We start from the raw sequence: 15,072 nt of genomic DNA on the forward strand, positions 1-15,072 counted from the left end.
GAGAGATTTTGAACATGAGGGAGTACGATGGATAGTAGAGGGAGTGGTGAACATCTGGGAGAGAGAGTGGACTGAAAGACACATTCCTATGGAGACCGGTTCCAGGGAGACTAAAGATGTGAGAACCAAAGGCCACAGTACTGCTGGGAACCCCTGCTGTGGCACTCTAGTTAACATACTGAAGTGAATATGCTTTCAGTGATAAGCAGTCAACTATATTAGATTCATCCCTACGTGTAAGAACATTTAGGTAAACTGTACAAAGGAGATGGCCATTCTGTATTAGGTCAAACTAATCTTCTGCCTGTTTACAAAACTCAGTGGAAAACCCTGGCTATAACTACTTGTACTCTAAACTCTAAGTATGCTAAAACACATTTAGTCTTCTCCAGGTAGTAACCAGACTGAGAACATGATGTTGTAGCGATTGGGTGTAGCCATAGTCACTTTCTGTTTGCACAATGTCTGTTCATATAGAATGCCACCTCTGTGGCACTTTACAAAGCAAAAAATGTATGTTATTTCCCTGTACAATAGGCTTGACATTTCCTCCTGAATGTCAGTTATATGCTGATAAACTGAGCGCAGATACATATCTGAGGGAAAACAGTTATTTGAATACTGTAGCTGTTCCACTGTAGTTAGTACATTCAAAATGGTTGAAGCGTAGGCTGCTTTGCAAAGTGGCACAGAGATATGAAAGGGCAGCAATCAATCGACCTGCTGTAGACTCATTCCTCATGGAACTTGTTTTTTTCATAATACTTATGAATTTCTGTGTTTTATGTACGGATGAATGATTTTCTCAGAGCTAAGGGGACAGCGCAGCATTGGTTTGGTTATAAAAATTGAGCTATAAAATGATAAAACAGAAATTAGATACATCTCTCATTCTCATTTATTTTCATAACACATGTACAACACATTTTTACTGATTTTGAATATAGTTTATAGTTTAGGTTTAGTTGCTTGTTCAGGAAATCAGTACGGAAATTATGCTTACACACCGCACACACATATATAATGACTAAAATTCCATCTGTCGTAATCTTCACTGCTTCTTGAAATGTCACCTTATCACCGCCTCTCAGATGGCGATACCTGAAACATCTCTAATCTGCAGCGGAGTCTGTCGTCACCTCAACCGCTCGTGTCTGACCCCGCTAAAGCTACCTTCAGCGTTACCTCACTCCGCTTTTGACGCATTAAAAAAGGCCGCTCGTGAAGTCCTTTTCTTCTTTTTCTGAGAGGAAATCGAGTTGGAGCACAGGAGAGAAAAAAACGATGTTAGGAAACAGCAGCGGCAGCAGGGACCTCGTAGCGCCCGGCTGTCCCGCGTGCAGGTCAGGGGAGAGACGCCACGTTCTGCTTGTCCCTGAGGACCTCCTCCTCATTGTCCGAGTGACCTTCGCCGGACCCCCTCCTGCCGGATCAAAACGGAGGGGAGAAAGAAAGAGGGGAGAACACCCCTCGGATTCAGCTGCGTGCGTGGAAGCGCGGGAGACTAGCACGTTAGCACGTTAGCGCCTTAGCACTGACGGCCATGAATGAAACATGAGCGGGGCTACAGCGAGGGCCTATAAATATTCACACCCTTTGGATCACAGCACCACTCCCCTAGGCCTGCCATAAAGCCGTGGGGAGCGGTGAGAAAAACAGGGTCTCGCACCTCACTCCTGGAATCCCCCCCCTTCTCCTGGAGGCTGGCGCTGGTCACTCATTATATCTCTGAAACCATGTCTGGACTGAAACCCCGCTGTGTTTCAAAACTGCATCGGCTTGTCCTTTTTAATCCCGTTAGCGCACGCTTCGCTGTAACGCGGCGTGGCTACAGCGTGTTAGTCAAGCAGCCCGGAGCGCCGCTGCCTCCCTCTCTCTGCAGCCCGCGCACACACACACGCAATCACAGCCACACGCCGCACACATCCGCCGCCACTTTGACGCTCCCAGACTTGCATCAAATGGGAATCAAAGGGAGATTTACTGCCATTGTGAGAAGAGCAAGGCATTTCTAATGCTTAAAATCAGGAAAATGCTCGACACGAGCCATCCACACGCACTGTGGATGTGTACACATCAGGCATAGACACAACAAGCATAGACAAACAAGTCACACACACCCACACGCAAATTCACAATCGCCACTAATTCAGCACATTCCTTGCAGGTGCACAAACTGTTCTAGAAAAGAGAAACTAAGTAAAAATAAGCCATACTAAAAAGGCACATGCAACCGCAAAACGCTTCAACTGAAACACGCGACGCACGCCCACACACAAAGCCTCTAAGTCGAAAGTTTTCCTATCGTAACCGACAGTAACATCAGGAGCGCTTGAGCGCAACGGGGCTCCCGCTCGGCGGAGGCAGAGTGAATACGGGATCACAGGCTCACGTGGTCCGATGGAGTGTTTCTAATGAGGCGACGTGGGAGAGAGCGGGGTTTACAGAGGGAAGAGTGGAGGAATGACGGAGCCGTTGAAGAGAAGGTGCGCTCGGCGGAGACGGAGTTGGAGTTTGGAGGGCTTACGGACGGGAGGGCTTACTCCGCTGCGCTCTACAAATCACCGGTAACGGGGATTCCGCCTTTATTTATTTCATAATGAATACGCGACGAGAAACGCTAATTATTCCGGGACGCGGGCATATCGGGGAGCTTTAACGAGTAAGCAGAGCGCTAACGAGTTGCCATTAATGAGGCTTCTTGGCGAGGGCTGAAAATACGCACCGCTTAGCGGAGGGCCTCCGGTGACGAGCCTCCACGGCTGCCGGCGGGGGAGGCGGAGATGGGGCCCCTGGGTCAGAGGAGCACGGGAGACCTGTGAGACAGAGAGCTGGGTGTCACCGCTGCCTCATTACACGTACATCACTCTGCCCACACAAACACACACATTTAACATTTCACATTTAACCGCTGGAGCTCTGGAGCCCTGCTGCAGCTCAGGTCCGACCTGCCCACGTACCGTTCCCAGTACACAGTCACATTTGTATGAATCGAATAAGATTACGGTGAGCAAAGTACGCGAGTCTTAAATCCTGTGGAAATTCTCTTCGGTAAGGCTGGATTCAAGGAAATAAACTTCCGGCAATATGCGAGCAAGGAATTGCATTTTCCTCTCCAGCACGGACACAAAACTTCACACTGTATGAGCTATTGCCGGGTCGAGCCATTTAACCGGTTTTAACTGCACGAGCAAACTCCTCTCTGACTAAAACATTAAAGGAGCGGTTTCATTTTGAACAGTCACACAAAATAGCAAATTTTCTGAACAGTTTTGGACTGCGGCTGGCATGGCCACGCACTGCTGCGCGACCTTGCATTAAATGAACTGCATGTGTACACCTCTCTAGTGCTGGAAGTACCTCAGGTCATTAAGTGGCTTAATCTACTTAGTCCTGAGGCCCTGTTACAATCCTACGCAATTGAACCATAACAGCCAGGAAATGACTAACAGCAAATGTAAGTGTAATATAATGAGACGGCATGTGTCCAAAGGTTGCCTTGTCGCAGGACACAACCCAGCACACGTCGTTCAGACAGAAGGCAGAGCCACGAACAGCACATAAATAAAACGGCTGACACACCATTAAACTAAACCATCGAATTAACATTTTTCGCTTAAATCGTTAGCTTGATAAATTTTTTACGACACTTAATCACAACCACTTATTTTGATGTCAAAATGTGTACATTTTTGGGCTAAACAACTCTGTTACCAAGGAAAGCCCTCCGGTCAAAATCCATCTGTGGACACAGCCCAACTTTGTGTCCCACACTTACAAATGAATGGTGCAAAAGTTTCTTACTTAAAGATGCTGATGCAAACTTAACGCATGAATGCTAAAGAGAATTCAATGTGTTTGCTTTCCAGGAGAGCTGAATGAGCAGTCCTCCTTTGAAATCACCTTAGTCAACCTGCAGTGTGTGTAATGCTGATGGTCATGGTGCTGTTTTGAATGCGTCTCTCAGGAGAAAAGCCTGTAACCTTAAGGCAGCTTTGTTTATTGAAGGATATTACAAACTGTCACAGTGTTATTATCCAATTGGTATTAACACACATGCTTATCCGAAGGAAACTTCTATTTTACGTATCAATATACAGCTGGGTGAAGTTGAGTATTCATGCACACTAGAGGAGTGTCCAAAGAAGGATTATATCTTGGAATTCTGTGGCTAAAATGGACGTTGTTAGGGTTCTAGTCCATGTTACCAGGTCTTTGGTTTTCATATGAAGAAACTGCCATTTGTTTCTTCAAGGAGACACATGGATGAAGCGATAGGATACATATGCAAAGCAATCTAAATGTTTCCCTGGATGCAAGAACGTGTTGAGCCACTACATGACAGTCATGTTAAAACACTGTTTACGACGTAAAGCACAACGACCTATCCTGCTCATCAGTCTGAACTCCTCCTCCAGGTTGGCCAGGGCCATGCAGTCCGCCTCCTCCTCCAGGAGAGGGTCCTCTCTCTCCATCCTGCCCACGCTCTCGATCTCCAGGATCTCCCTGGCCGCCTGGGACAGGGGCCTGGGCCAGGGGCTGGACTGCGGCCTGGACCTGGAGCTGGGCCTGGGGCCGGGCTGGGCGCTCACGCCTGCGCTGACCGGTCGGGCCCTGGGGCCACTCCTCACCGACCACGGCCGGCCTTCAGTAGACCCTGCAGCTCCCAGAGAAACCAGGACAAACGACACGGCGGAGGACCGAGGAAGAGAGGAGATGGGGGGAGAAAGAAGGAGAGAGATGGGAAAAGAGCAGGGAAACACGAAATTATACACCTTGTCAGCACAACGGCAGTTGTGCTCCTAACTATGTGTTTTGTTTCACGAACTTGGCTCTCTCCAGGCAATAAGCAGATCGCAGTGGTCCACTTGCAGCAGCGATCACCAGCTATTCTGTATTCTCTGAACAGCTGGTGCTCTCCTCTGCTTCCCTCAACTGTCCACTAGAATACCGCTGCGGTGCTGATTGGCCAAGCGCTGGTAGGCAGCGCCGCGACTCCGCTCACAGGCCACTGAATGAGCACTAGCTGGGTAAACACTGCATTCACGGGCCGTACTTAAAGCAACCGGTGAATCACATCTAATCACGCTTCTATTAGAACATGTAACAGCAGAGCCTGGTGGCTGTGAAAACGCTGTCGTTGCCGCAGAGAGCAGCTATTAGGACAGGCTGTCGTTGGCCGCATCTTTCTTAGTGTGCAGCCTGCACAAGGTGCGGGTCACGTAATACAGTGAGAAGACACAGGTCAGTAGTTGTTGGAACCACAGTGGAAATAAGCCTGTTGGCTTTTTCCTGATTTATCCTTGACAGTTTTTAATTGATTACTGTCTGCTACGCTGGTGTAGTGTTATGGAACCTTGTTTTTAAAATTGTCAAATAAATGAATCAATTCATTCATTCTTCCTGTCACTTGATCAATCAGCTTTCAGCAAGGTGAGGAAAAAGTGAGGGACTGTGAGCTCACAGCTGTCAGCGGGCGTCGGCTCACCCCCCCCCCCCCCCCCCCCCCCCCCAGCTCCACCGAGGCCAGGGGCAGCCAGGCTCCCGGTTCCATGCGGACCAGGATAAATTACACCCGTCACGCCGGTAAACAGATTATCTTCCTCTGGCCTCCGAACAGCGGGCTGGGGAACAGACGGCGGGTTGGAAGGGGTCCTGCGTGGCATAATCTCCTCCCGAAAACCACAGCGTCACCGCCTGGGTCTGCCCGCATGCAGGAACCCGGAGCGCGCTAACCAAAAACTGCCTTCCTCTGGTAGAGAAGTATCAATGTGACGCTAACCAAACAGGCAAAAACTGTAGAGCAGCATCAGTGTGACGCTAACCAAACAGGCAAAAACTGGAGAAGAGCATCAGTGTGACGCTAACCAAATAGGCAAAAACTGCCTTCCCCCGCTAGGGTAGCATCAGTGTGACGCTAACCAAACAGGCAAAAACTGCCTTCCCCGTTAGAGCAGCAACAGTCTGACGCTAACCAAACAGGCAAGAACTGCCTTCCTCTGCTAGAGTAGCATCAGTGTGAGAACACCTCTCACCTGCGAGAACGGTCTTCAGTTCTGCCAGTTTGTCTCATTGTGCTTCCTCATTAAGGACTTTTCTTATTAAGGACTGGCTTACGGACGGTGAGTGATGCAGTGTCCGGTAAGGTGGATTAAATGTTGTGTAAAAGTCTGTTTAGTCTCACTAGGAATGCATTAGGCAGGAGTCCAGCATAAAATATTAAGCACGTTTTGGTCTATAAATCTTGATTAAGTCTCTGAGAGTGTTTTCTTTGTCCTCGGGGGAGGTGAGATGGATTGATAGTGTGAGAGCTGAAAAGCCTGGGGCCTCTGAACAAGAGGAGACTGGAACACATTAAGATACTGGGGAGGAAGATAAAATCTACTGGGAGACTTAATCGCACACATACCTCACCCCAATGCCAAGGACAAAAGGACCAGCAGGCTAAGAATTAAGACACCTTTATAGACACGTTTATAGACAGGGCGACAGACACGCCATTCTTCAACTTATTTATGCAGTGCTCTGTGGTCCAAGTCCACACACACAAGTATAACTCACTCTCCCAAACCCGCAATGGCACATACATCATTAAATACACTAGGTCTGTATTTCCAGCACGCCATAAAAACGGAGTCCTGCCGTTTGGTGTGGTTCGTGCCTTTGTAAAAGCAGACGGGAGGGTGACGGGAGAAGGCGCACCCGTACCTAAGAAGCCGGTCCTCTGCAGGGGAGACGCAGCCTGGCTAGGCGTGGCCGCGCGGGGGGAGACGTTGACCGGCGGGTCGCTCATCACGCTGTGGACCAGCTGTTGGTCCGCGCAGTCACGCAGGCTGCTGCCGGGCCTCCAGGACTCCAGCCCTGGGAGCAGAGGAGAGGGGGAGAGGGTGAGAGCGCCGGGCCGGTCCTGAGGCTCACGCCACTACCCCGGAGAAAGCCGCTTCTCCTTAACTGCACCCGTAATGCCTGGCTGACGGAGGTGTACCACACCAGTCATGAGGTAGAGAGTCTGGCTGTATGCACGCTAACACGCAAACGCTCTGGCCAGGAGGGTTCTGGGAGTTTAAATCCACACGCAGGAAGACAGCGTGCAGACAGGATATGTGCAGTGGGCTCTACAATTATTGGCAGCCCTGACTGGCAATGCACAAAAAATACTTTTTGGTTGGTTCCATGGAAGCATTTATAAAGAACAGTATTTTTCACGTTGGCCTTTTTGAGTTTATCTCAATAATGGTATTGTTTATTTTTTAAAGTATTTTTTGTGCATTGCCAGTCAGGGGTGGCAATAATTGCGTGGCCCACTCTAGGTGTTAACGGGCATGTTTGAAGGTCAGGGCTCTGACCTGTAGGTAAGCTGGAGGCGGTAACAGGAGGAGAAAGCCAACTCTGAGTGCTGCCGCCGAGCTTGTACCCGCAAAAATAAACAACAAAATAAAGGCCTGAGCTGCCCCCAGCCTACACATTTCAGCAGCACAGATAAATGTGTCTTAGGGAAGCATAATATCCTCATAATATCCAGACCCGGTGTGTTCCCACAAGCATGAAGGCAAGCACAGATATCAACCCATTCAGGAAAATGCAACAAAGGTTATTTGTAATCAAAACATTTCAACTTGCTTTCCAAGAAACTTCCATTAGGCAAAGAGCCTCTAAAAAGAATTGCCGCCTTTTAATAACCAGGAAGAAAAACATAAACCTGCAAATAAATGCCAGTCTGCAATAACAGCAGAAATACATCACCGGGAACAGGGAAGCAGTTTGTCCCATAGTCCCACTGCAGCTAGCTAACTCATCGGTGTTACGATAGTGGCACCAGAGACGATTTGGTATAACATTTAAATGAGAGACTATCAAGCTGCATATTATTTGGGAAATTAGAGCGGAGCAGTAGCGAGGCACTTTGGAAAAAAACATAAAGTGCGAGCACAAATGGAAGGGGGGGAAAATAAAGTTTATAAATATTACACGGCTCCGACAACTAAAACAGACAAACTGCGAGGGTTCATTGCTGGCTTCACAATGATGCTACCAGAATATTTAGATAAATATGCTACCTGTAGGCTAGTAATGTACTTTAAGAAATATACTTTCATTTCTTCTAACCTTTTATCATATTGATCATCCAATTTACAATGTTGTCTTGCACTAATGTGAAAACCTATATACTGGCAGTTTCAATAACAGCCCAGTTTTAGACTGAGATGTAGCGTACACCCCTAAGCAAGGAACACCAACAGATGTCTGTCTCCAATAACCAATTAACAGCAGGTTTATTTGCTTTGTAGGCAATGAGTGCGTGGGCTATTAATTAAAGCTTTATGGTACTTTATTATTAAGCACGAGACAAGAGTCTAGACAGGCCCTGAATCTTTGTATAGATTTGCTTGTGAGTTCATCTGGTAAAACAAAATCAATTCAAAATTAATAATAAAAGAGTTTCAAATGATGACGATGAGGCTACTTTTTGAGCAAGAGCTTTTCGCATAGTTTACAGCATCGACCGTGTGACCTCTCTCCCGCATATTTAATGTATTCGCACCATTAAGGTATTGTGTGCGTGTTTGTGTGTAAAATCTGGGCACCAGCATCCTATGATCAACGGCAACGCAGCACGTTTAGCACCTGAAAGATCGGTTCTGTGTAGGCAGCTAGTTTTGTGCGAAAGTGCAGTTTGGCCCGACCCATCTCCACTGCTCATTTCACCGATATTAACTCAAGGTTTGACCTTATTGGGTATTCTAGCCCGGTCTGGAAACCTTGCTTTGTGTCCTTGTTTTTCTCAGCCACAACAGCAGTGCTACTGCGTGAGGCTGCAGGGTGCCACGTGACCCCCTCCTGTGGGATGTAGCAGTGCCTTTTGTGACATCACGTATCAGTGCTCATTACACTGGACACTGAGCACGACCAACAGCCTTCCAGGTCCCACAAGGACTCATTACTGAGGTTAGGCTGTGTGTTATATAAGCTGCTGTTTAATGCGTAAGTGCTTTGCTGCTGCTGTGAAATCAAACAGTTTTTGTAGTGCAAATAAAATGGTGTAATAGACAATTTTTTTGGGAACCAGCGTGTGTTTTATTTATAGATGCTGCATGCAAAGTGTAAGCATTTGTGTGTGTGTGTGTGTGTGTGTGTGCATTTAGGAAAAGTCAGAAATAGTTGTAGTTTTAATGATGCTGTATTATTATTATTATTATTATTATTGTTATTATTATTTGATACCCCAGAATGCACGATGATACGCTGTGGCTGTGGTTGGACCGAGGACTGAGTTGTGGCTGAACTGTGTTGCCGTGCATATGCAGAATGTAATCCGAAATAAAACTGAAAATGACTCGTATTATCACTTGTTCACAGTTGAAACAGAGGAGAGTAGCCACAGGGTCTGAAGTACAGTGGTACCTCATCAGAGGTCAATATGCGACCAAATGCCAGAATATACAAATCCAATAGGAATCTATATTTTGCTGTAAATGACTTGTAAAATAACATATTCCTTAAATTACAATATCTAATTCTCAGTCAATAAAATGTTACACAAATATCTTCCCTTGTGACATCATATTCTCTGCACTGAGCAGTGAAACACAATCATAATTTGTCTGGTTGTGATTCTATTGACTATCAACACATGTAGAAAGTTTGTAAGTGTCGATCGTTTTGACTGATAACTACGTTGTACGGTAAGTCTGAATATCCATTCTTAGTCCAGGCAGATAGCAAGCCTCACTGTAGCCCTTTCTCAGGGACAAAGAGGAACAGGGTTCTGCCTCAAGTGCAAATATACTGGAACTCCCTACTGGACTGGACTTGACCCAGCTCTGTCAACAAACAGGTGCTTACAGCTTACAGCACCCAAGGTGACCCCTGACCCCGGAACCCTTGGCGATAATAATGTCTCCTTCAGACATGTGCCATGTTTCACGGTAGACCTGCGGAACGGTTCGGCTGTGACAGGGAAGAGTGCAGTGTCCTTCAGGCCCTGCCGGTTAAACTGCGGGTCACACGTCTGCACCCGCGCGTTCGCCTCGGTCGTTGTCGGCCGTGGCCTCTGAGCTGGAAACAAACAAAGCTACGGGGGGTGGGGGGGGGGACCGGTGCAGCCCAGATCCTGCAGCCCCACCGCAGCTACTAAAGGGAAAGCACAGGCAAGAGTCGCTCAACTCCACTCGCACACTTCTGCTGAATAGATAACCATTTCTCCTGCAGTTTGATGTTTTAACCTCTTTTGTATGCACAGATTGCATGCCACGCAAGCCATGTTCTCCCTTGATTGCTCAAATGAATCCCACACATAATGAAGCCGTTAGAAGAATCTGCCGGTGCATGCTAGTCTCAGCTCCCGCACTCCTGCGGTGAAGATAGCCATTTCTCCAACAGACTTTTACTTCATGCTGCATAGCACACACTGCTCTGCCTTCAATTCTAATATGAATTTCTCACATAGTCTGAAGCTGTTTTTATTTTTTATTTGTTCGAGACTGTCTGCACCCCATTAATAGTTATGTGTGTCACAGTAATGAGGAATGATTCTCAATGGAATATTACTCTTGGCAAAGTTGGGACACAGATGCAATCTTAAAATTTAATCTCCTGAAACAGAAGAGTGGCAACTCTTGTTTAATTACATGACCATAGGAATCTGCTCTTCACACTAACCTCCGAAGAGGCGCTCCACTGGGTCCTGGCCCTCCTGGGATTTGTGTTCAGAGTTGGGGCTGGGAGGAGCAGAGCCAGGCTCTGGGTCCATGCCCAGGGTCAGGAATCCATCCAGGCCTGTGTACCGCATCGGACGAAAGGCTAGGCTGTGCAGCACCTGCATGAGGAGAGAGAGAGAGAGAGAGCGAGAGAGAGAGGGGGGGGGAAGAGAGAGAGAGAGGGATGCAGAGAGAGAGAGAGGGATGCAGAGAGAGAGGGGGGGAGAGAGAGCGAGGGAAAGAGGGGGGAGAGAGAGAGACAGGGATGAAGAGCGGGATAGATAGAGAAGCAGAGAGAGGCAGAGAGAGAAAGAGGGGGGGAGAGAGAGAGAGGCATTATTACACCTGGGCGCATCAGTATGGATCACATCTCTGAAGGGCAGGCCTGCACACTGCACTGCAGATTGAAAAAGCTGGATTAGGCTATTTGCATGCTAGCTGGAGTGTCTAAAGAGGTGAGAGAGAGGGAGCTAGGAAGCGAGGAAATAGGGAAAAATAACAATCGAGCCGTGTTTTAGGAGATCAGACGAGCAGGATGGAAAAAGGGGGGGGGGGGTATTACAATCTGCTCACATGAAAAGAAGTGGAAAATATTCAATTTCTGATTATGTATTCTGTATTCCCTCATTTTTAAACATAATTAATTCACGGCAGCTGAAGGAACATGACTTTCTGACATGCAGACAAAGCCTGCAGTTGTGTCTGATCAGACCTTTAATTCAAGGTATTTAATAAACCCTTTTCTGCTGCCTTTTGTGCCCCTTTCTTTAGCAAAAATTGCATCATTAAACCAAAGTTGGGCAATTGTGCCCTTCAAATTATTATTTTTTTCCTCTTCCTTTTCTCGTATGGCAATTTCAAAGAGAGAAAATCGAAATATGGACCTTTTTCAATAGAATATGAATAATATCTAATTGACCAGGTCACTAATAACCTGCATTTTTCATGTAGTTGAAAACTTCTTTGTTCACCTATGTCAAGCAGACTGACTCCTATAATGAACCATAAATGCTGAGTCAGCAGCAAGTGCTTGCCGAAGTCTTGAAAGTGCTCATTTAGAAACATCAGTGCGGTTTGTACCTGGAGTGCGGATCTCTGTGTGGGAGGCGTAATGGCTGGGTAATAGATAACGGACAATGTGGCTGAAATAACCACAGGAACATGAAGGCATTCAGGCTGCACGTACAGCTCGTCTATCACGCTAATTCTGAACTGTGTGTGTGTTCTGCAGTAGGTGCCGGTGATGGTAGGTAAACATTATCGATAACTGTGTGGGAGCGGTACCAGGGATGGGTCAGGGAAAAAGACAGGCTGGTCGCACATCCCGATGTTCAGCTCCGGATCCAAGCCGCTGCCCGAAGAGGCGTCCGGGTCTGACCCAGAAGGATCTTTGGGGGCTTGAGGACCCTGGCCCCTCTGCTCTCCACGGCCTGGCTCCCACAAAGCAGCTCTGGCCCTCATCTCCTCATCCTCCTCCCCCTGAGGGGCCGAAAGCTCCGGGCCGCGGCTCCACGTCTCACTGCTGGAAGCGATGTGCCCTGAGAAAAGAGGAAGAAGACAGAGGAGAGAAAGTAGGGAAAGGCAGCGAGAGGAGGAAATCAGATTTGTTGGATGAGCATTTCATCCACCTGCCTTCTCAAAAGATTTTAAAAAATCTCTGCAGAGGATTGGAAGACTTGCAGAGTGAAGGCAGATACATTTTTTATAACAGGCCACACTAAGGTAAATCTCCCTTTTTTTCTCCCTTTCGCAAATACATTAATAATGCTTATCGCTCCACCTCATCTTTTTAAGTCGACATATGACCTCCAAGTGAGTTGCTCAGGTTTTCGTAGCTGCAATATTATGACTTGGCAGACAATCCCTTCAAATTTAACAAGGAAAAAGTCTCGTTGTTTACGGACTATACAAGCTACCAGTACCCATTTTTCACCCAATAATTACCTTGCTGCCCTGCGTTACATTACCCCGCGTGCTTACTTCTCGCCGTAATCGATTGAACTCTTTTTTTATTGCCACGCTTGAACTACCTTTGACTGCAGAGCAGGAAAAAGCTTTACTGCCAAAATCAAAGCCATCAAATACAGTTTTCATTGCGTCTATACTGAGAATTACGGTCACAACTGCTTTGGCACCAACCGAGAGAAAGAATGTTTGTGAATGTCATTTAGTGGTCACCTGAATCTCTCCTGGGCTGTGGTGCAGATGACAGGGTCGGACTCGGACGATTGGCTGCCGCTGCCTTCAAGAGCGGTGGGGGCTCAGGCGATTCAGATGGGATAGACTGAGCAGGCTCAGACCAGGAGGCAGATTGAGGCAGCCTAACCGATAACAAGACCTGTGGGGATGTGTGGGGTTCAGGTTGGGACTCTGAGGGCAGTTCAACTTGTGGTGGCTTAGTTGACCCAGACCTAGTGGATAGGGGGGTTGGTGGTGAAGACTCAGTTGATTTGTACTTGGAGGCCAATTCAGGTGGTGGTAACTCGGGTGATTTACCCCTGAAACTCAGTTCAGGTTGAGGTGACCTGGGTGATTTACCCCTGAAACTCAGTTCAGGTTGGGGTGACCTGGGTGATTTACCCCTGAAACTCAGTTCAGGTTGGGGTGACCTAGGTGATTTACCCCTGAAACTCAGTTCAGGTTGAGAGGACCTGGGTGATTTACCCCTGAAACTCAGTTCAGGTTGGGTTGACCTGGGTGATTCATGCCTGAAATCCTGTTCATCTAAGGTTGATCCAGGTGATTTACCCCTGATGCTCAGTTCATATGTGGGTGACCCGGGTGAATTCTCTTTAAAATTCAGTTTGGGTAGGGCCGACCCGGTTGCAATATCTCTGAAATCCAGTTCGGGTGGACGTGGTGATTTGTCGCTAGACGACCGAGGGGTTGGCGGATAAGACCCAGTTGATTTGGACTTCAAAGTCTGTAGAGGTAATGGCGATACAGCCGATTTGTCCCTGGAAGTCAATTCAAGTGTTGGTGAATAGCATGATTTATCCCTGAAATTCAGTTCTGGTGGTGGCAGCTCGGATGATGCGTCCCGTAGTAGCGATGGCCCATCTGATTTAGAACTGGAGGAGCGAGCTGTTGCTGGCGGCGTTGCAGTTGCCTTGGATCTGAAAGTGAAATCAGGTGATGGCGACTCAGCCCCGTCACGAGAGGAAGGAGGAGTCGGTGTTGATGACCCAGTCGATATGGAGCTTGAGGACCGGGCTGTCGATGTTGGCGATGCAGCCATTTTGGATCTGGAGGTGAAATCAGGTGGTGGTGATTCAGCGGTTTTGTCTCTAGAGGAAAGAGGAGTTGTTGTTGATGACCCAGTCGATATGGAGCTTGAGGACCGGGCTGTTGATGGTGGCGATGCAGCCATTTTGGATCTGGAGGTGAAATCAGGTGGTGGTGACTCGTCTGCATCATCCCTCGATGACAGAGTTGGGGTGACTGACCCAGATGACATGGACCTGAAGGACAGGGGTGTTGGTGGTGATGAGTCTGTGGACCTGGACGACAGGGGCGTGGATGGTGATGATAAAGTTGTTCTTGCCCTGGAGGTCCATTCAGGTAGTGATGTCCCAGTTAATTTGAATCTGGAAGGCAGGGGGTTTGGTACTGAAGGCCCACTTGATTTGGGCCTGGAGGACAGGGGGCATGGTGATGACTGCCTTGAGGCTGCGGCTGACTGAGGGCGTCCCTTACACTGGGCAGACCAGGATGCCGTCCTCAAAGTCGGCTTGGTTTTTAGTGAGCTAGTCATTGCCCTGGCAGATCGGGATGTGGAGGAGTGGGGGGATGGTGGAGAGGGGGTTGGAGGTGACAGTGTCAAATGGGACCTGTGTTTCTGGGGGGAAGGAGTGGGCCCTGGGGGTCTGGGTGATTGGTTGTAGGTTGTGGGGCTCCTCATTGGAGGAGTAGTGGGGACGTAAGGGTGGCCTGGCTCTTTGTTTCTCTCGGCCTCCTGGCGTCCTGGTTCCACAGGCACTCCTTCAGCCTCAGCCATCCTTAGGGAGACACATGGACCTATAATCTTTGCACATTAGCTGAGATGATATCAATTTTGTACAATGAATTTGGAATTATCTTTGCCGGATATATTTCATTTGAGGTCCACATTCAAACTGCAGTGTCCTTGGCTTTGAATAATGTATTAGAGCATCTCATACATTTTTGGTCCATAGCTGATTTGTGAATCTCATTGTGGGTGAGGCTACAGAGAGCTATTAATCACTGACTTCCTTAAACCGAAATATTTTGCGGTCCGGCAAATCACATTCATTGGTTGAAGTCAGTGAGGGATCTGGTAGCTCCACCCATTTTTGGTTTAATAAAGCATCACTTTCCTATCAGGACTCAATGTCATGCAGACATGTACATTAAT

The 15,072-nt window shown here is 47.8% G+C and overlaps 1 protein-coding gene across 2 annotated transcripts in view; it reads right to left on the reverse strand.

The window, feature by feature from the left end:
* Positions 1-964: 964 nt before the first annotated feature.
* The window catches only part of zbbx (zinc finger, B-box domain containing), a 34,098-nt gene continuing 19,990 nt past the window's right edge, over positions 965-15,072 (reverse strand). For both annotated transcript variants that reach the window (XM_061218145.1, XM_061218146.1), the window contains 7 exons: positions 12,876-14,695; positions 11,982-12,235; positions 10,660-10,816; positions 6,709-6,861; positions 4,385-4,657; positions 2,726-2,816; positions 965-1,423 (listed from right to left, as the gene is read on the reverse strand). In XM_061218145.1, the coding sequence (XP_061074129.1) occupies positions 1,345-1,423; positions 2,726-2,816; positions 4,385-4,657; positions 6,709-6,861; positions 10,660-10,816; positions 11,982-12,235; positions 12,876-14,695 (2,827 nt within the window). In that variant the 3' untranslated portion in view covers positions 965-1,344. The remainder of the gene's footprint in view (positions 1,424-2,725; positions 2,817-4,384; positions 4,658-6,708; positions 6,862-10,659; positions 10,817-11,981; positions 12,236-12,875; positions 14,696-15,072) is intronic.

Source organism: Conger conger, chromosome 13 (genome assembly GCF_963514075.1).
Source record: "Conger conger chromosome 13, fConCon1.1, whole genome shotgun sequence".
NCBI lineage: Eukaryota > Metazoa > Chordata > Actinopteri > Anguilliformes > Congridae > Conger > Conger conger.